Source organism: Apteryx mantelli, chromosome 28, assembly GCF_036417845.1.
Source record: "Apteryx mantelli isolate bAptMan1 chromosome 28, bAptMan1.hap1, whole genome shotgun sequence".
NCBI classification, from domain to species: Eukaryota; Metazoa; Chordata; class Aves; order Apterygiformes; family Apterygidae; genus Apteryx; species Apteryx mantelli.
The window spans coordinates 7,303,391-7,308,507 of NC_090005.1; the positions used below are offsets into that span (position 1 = coordinate 7,303,391).

Consider the following 5,117-nt stretch of genomic DNA (forward strand, 5'->3'; position numbering starts at 1 on the left):
TTTCTTGTGCTGTCACAATGCTCCTCACAAAGGACAGCAGGCACCAGTGATCACTGCTCTCCCAGCAGCTCTCTTTTCTTCTGTCACCTGCTCAACTGCCCCCTCCTTGTTTCTTCTGCAGTAAACACCCCTTCTCCTGGTACCAGCTCTTCAGCATTAGCTCCTTCCTGCATTTATCCAGGACAGCTGCAGTTTGCTTTGCATCAGCTTCAGCCTGCCTCTAACAGCTGAGGCTCTCCATGATACTAAAATGTAAGTGAGAAAGAGAATCCAGAGGCTCTTTATCTCCCGGCAAACAACTCGCGTTTACTGCATTTCCAGAAAGAAAAGTATGAAATGTAAAAATGTACATAATATATAATGTAGCTAACTTTCAAAGGTTCCTGCCATTCACTTTTGCTCTGCCACTCCCCCCATCGCTACTTTCAGGGCAGCCGGGGTGCCCGTGGCCAAGGTGCCCGTGCGGGGCAGCCCCTACCCGCACTCCGCACACCCAGGGTCCCTGCGGGCAGCTCCCGCTTGAGGCCCCGCGGCTGAGCGGCGGCGCCGTCTCGCTCCCGCTCGCAGCTGCCTTTCTCGGCGCCGCTGTTGCCGGGCTTTCACGGGACACTCGACCGGCGGCAGCAGCTGCTCGGGCAGCAGCAGCAGCCGGCGGCACCTGGTGGGGTTGGTGTCCTTTTGGGGTGCGCTATTCCCGTGTAGCAGCGCAGGAGCCGTTACCGCGGCCGGGATTCGGGAGCTCCGGGAGCGCCGGCTCCCCCCGGCACCGCGGCTCGTCGCTCTCCGCTTTGTGCAGGGGACGTGAAGGCTCGTCCCCGCCGCGATGCCCGGCCCCGCCGCCTCCCTGTGCCGCACGGAGCCGAGCGCCCCGCTCCCGCCCCTCTCGCCTCCCCGCCACGGCCCGTCACGGGCGCGGACGCAGACGAGAAGCGGGGCCGGCGCCGGGGCAGGGCGCAGCCCCGGGGCGGAGCTGACGACGGCGGTGGCGGCCGAGAGGAGGCGCCGGCGCCGCAGCAGAGAGTCGGTGCTGGCGGGGGGCAGCGAGGCGCGATGCGGCGGTGCCGGGGCTCAGGGCTGGCGGCGCTGGCCACGGTGCTCCTGGGTGCGCGGGGCTGGCGGCGGCGGTGGGGCTGGGGGCCCGGGGCTGTGTCCGGGGGCATTCTCCGCGGGGACAGCGCCATCACTTTTTTCTCCTTTTTTAAGTCGGTCTTTCTGCCTCCCTCCCTTATCTGCCATCTCCCTTTCTCCTCTTCCAGCTCTCCGGGTCCCCCCTCGCCCCTTTTGCTCATCCTTCTTCATCCTTCTTAGAAGTACAACTCGGCTTTCCTGTGCTGCTCCTGACGTCATTCCATCCATCCATTCATTCCCCTGTGCCGTCAGCATTTGTTCTTGCCCTGCAATCTGCCGTCCTTCGTTCACCGTCACACCTCGTCTCTCCTGTCTACTTTTCCCGCCTTCATCCGTCCTTCCACCCGTCTGACTTCCAACCCATCCATTCATGCATCCGCGCCAAACTTCTAAGCCTTCTCCAGGCTCTCCACACACCGATGCAGAGATCCTTCTCCACCCCAGCCACTGGCCGCATGTCCCCATCCGTCCCGACTGCCTCTGTCTCGCTGCTGCTTTCCCTCTGCCCGACCCTTTCTCCGGGATTCTCCCGCGGAACCGGCTGCCGGAGACAGCAAATCACCGACATAAAGTGATTTTCGGCATTTTTGTCTTCTTTCTCGGCAGTGGCTGCGGGCAGGGCACAGGTGCAACAGGAGCCGTCGGCAGAGACCACCGAGGGAGCCAGCATCAACATCACCTGCTCACACCCCAACATACAGGCCGACGAGTACATCCACTGGTACCGGCAGCTCCCGGGACAAGGTCCCGCCTTCATCGTGAGTGCTGTCAGAGGGTCCAAGGAGGTGCAGGACCCGCCGGGGACCCTGTTCGTGGCCGCAGACCGCCAGTCCAGCGTCCTGCAGCTCTCCCGGCCCCGGCTGCGGGACGCCGCGGTGTATTACTGCTTGCTGAGAGACCCGGCGGGACAGGTCGGGGCTGTAGCGGGGCACGAACCGCCGCGGGCGGGGTTGGCGGGGCGGGGCGGGGTCTGGGTCTGGGGCGGGGTCAGGGTCTGGGTGTGGGTCTGGGGCGCTGCCGCTCTGCCCGCCGGGGTCGCCTGGCCCTGCGCCGCCCCACACAGCGCGGGCCGCGGGTCCTGCTGCGCCGGGGCGGCGGCGGCGGGAGGGGCCCCGAAATGGCTCCCAAGCCGCCGAGCAGGCAAGGAGCTCCCGCCCCGGCCGTGACGGAGACAGACGTAGCCCCGCCGCAGCAGCGGCGGATGAGGAAACAGCAACCTGAATGGTAGTGATGCCCGCGGTGCCCGGAGATGGCGCGATTGAGCTGATCAGGATCTCCTGGTCTCCCCATTTGCTGGCACCTCGACACACGAACCCCCAGTGCCCACAGCCCCACAAGAGTTGACGGTGCACAGATCTACGCGTGCACACTGTGGACATGGTGGATTCCTCCGGTAACTCGCCTTAGACACTCAGGCCTATCGACAGATGGCGCGGCATCACCTGGTCTCCCAGTTGCCTCATGCACATGACACAGACACACAACAGAGGCAAAGAGGGCTCTCCAGCATTTGGTCCAGACCTGTGGCCTTACCTGTAGCTGATTCCCAAACGCCATGGACTCTCCAGTAGCCGGCTGGGAGCTCCTGGTGCCTCCAGTAGCCAACTTGCAGCCCACCCTTGTCTCTCCAGTATCTGACTCCTGGAGACCCAGGTTAGCACAAGGAGCTGGAGGTTGCCCACGTGGCTGCTTGAAGGGGTGGAGAGGGCTTTTCAGCAAAGCAAAGGGCTGTGCTGTGATTTCTTCGCCCCTGCCAGAGGGGGCAGTGTGTCTGCCTCTGGTTGAGGGTTTCTGCAGCAGGTGCTTTTCCCAGAGACCTTTTCCTTGAGGAGCTTCTTCCTTGGCTGAGGGAGAACAGAAGGAAAATCCTTGTGGAGAGAGACAGCCTGGGTGCAGGTGCCTTTGTCTGTGTCTGGCCCTACCTCTGTTCAAACAGTACCTAGGGACAAGGGGGACACGAGCGAGTGCAGAGGGGCCCTTCCTGATCCTGTGCTGGGGTGGGCACAAGCCTCTGTCTCGGGCTGGGCTCTGGATGGCAGGGGAAGTTCACCACGGACACTTCTTCCTTGCTGGGGGATGGCTGGGCTGCTTCTGATCTCCAGGAGGGGCAAAAAGCAGGAAGACACCCAGCAGCCTCCTTGTGCCTGACAGCAGGCTGCACAGTCTTAGGCTCCTACGTGATATTTTAGGTGCCCGGGGCCCCTTTGCCAATGCGGCACAGAGTTCAAAGGCAGCAGTGCTACAGCTGGGTATGTCTGAGTGAGAGGATATGCAAGCACCTTTGGAGCTATTGGGTTGTGAAAGAGCTCGGACGTGGCCTGAGTGCACATGGGAACCTCCCAGTGCTGAAGAAGCCTCCCCTTGGCCCTTGGGAACATGGAGCACAGAGAAGGGGGCAACTTGATTGCTTCCTTAGGCTGAGCATTTTAACAGCTGCAGCTCCTTTCTCCAGAGAGCCTCCCTGGGGCAGAGGTGTAAGGTCCCAAGGAGATCTGTGTGGAGCAGCAGTGAGAGAGTTTTGCTCCACCCTCTGGGCTGAGGCCTGGAGGGTGCTTTGAGCTTGCAGAGGGAGGGGAAGGCAGGACCTGGAATCTTCAGCACCCTCTTTCTCGGAGATAGCGGACACCTCGTGGAGTGGAGATCGTGACATGGCCCTGATTTTTCTGGCAGCCTTCGTGGGACTGGCAGACTTTGGTGAGACACGACTTTCAGGCAGGGGAGGATCAGAACAAGGGAGTGTCCTGTCAGTGCTGGAGGGGGGCATGCAAATTCTGACTTTGTGGGGACCTGGCAGTCTTCCTGCAGGGAGAGCAGGGGGCTGCGTTTGGAGCACAGCAAGTACTCTGAGGGATGCCAGGAGTGATGGGCATAAAAGGGGGAATAAGGCTCCGCACATCTCTTTCTCAGAAAACAAGAGCCTTTATGTGCACTGTTTATCCATATGTATTTAGAGAGAGAGAGAAATGCAAGGGGGGAGGGGAGGGGGGACCAGTGCTAGATATGGGAAATTCTCTCCTGGGTGTCTTTGAAAAAAGTGTTGCCAATCTATGCTGGAATGACAAAATGCTTGAAGGGCATTCAGAGAAGGCTAAGTCCATGCTGGGAGAGGTGGAAAGCTTTCAAAAGCCAGGGCATGGACAGACACAGTGGTATGAATGTTACAGTGAGAAGTAGGAACAGAGCTAGGAGAGGCAGAAGGAGAGAGCAACAGTTAATACAGCTGCTTCTGATCTCCAGGAGGGGCAAAAAGCCAGTGACACATACAGAAACACCTGATGGCCTCACAGCCCAAAGAGCTACTGATGAAAATCAGGATGAGCTCACAGCCTGGCCTATGAGGAGCACCAAGACCTTGCAGAAAGAAGAGTGGACAGACAAACCCCTTAGTCTTTCCTAGGCTGTGAAAAGTGAAGAATGGAGATGGGGGATAGTGAGAGAGCTGATGAAGTGATAGATAGATGGATACAGAGACAAGCAGTGCTGAAGTGCCTTTCTGGCTTTACAGGTCATGCACAAAAGGACTTTGTGCTCCAGTTCCCACCAGAAGCCACCATCCAGGCGCGACACAACACAACGCTGCGCTGTAATTTCTCCACCAGCTATTCTGATCCCTACATCTTCTGGTACCAGCAGCTCCCAACGCAGCCCCCTAAACTGTTACTGCAAGTGCGAAAAAGGAAACCTCAGGCGGAGTAAGGAAGGTTCTCCTCTGTGCTGTCTGTGGAGAACTCCCAGGTGCTTCTCCATGTGCAGAACGCTGAGCTCCAAGACAGTGCTGTCTATCTCTGTGCACTGAGCCCACACTGGTGCCCTCAGCGTGCAGCCTTGCACAGAAAGGCGTGTGTGGGTGCTCTGAGGAGTGTTTCTCTCCTTGCCTCTGTTTGCATGTAGCTTTGAGCTCCGCCTGCCCAGCAACAGCACCTGGGGGCTGTGGTGAGGCTGGATTGTTGCCTCCCCTGCCCATGCAGCGGGAAGAAGTGTCCTTAAGC

The 5,117-nt window shown here is 59.6% G+C and overlaps 1 gene segment (V, D, J or C); it reads left to right on the forward strand.

The window, feature by feature from the left end:
• The first annotated feature begins 1,050 nt into the window (after positions 1 to 1,050).
• On the forward strand, positions 1,051 to 4,824 carry LOC136994354 (T cell receptor alpha variable 26-2-like). The segment is given in 4 exon segments: positions 1,051 to 1,102; positions 1,735 to 2,039; positions 3,744 to 3,822; positions 4,634 to 4,824. Coding segments are annotated over 4 exon segments (627 nt in total).
• Positions 4,825 to 5,117: the final 293 nt, after the last annotated feature.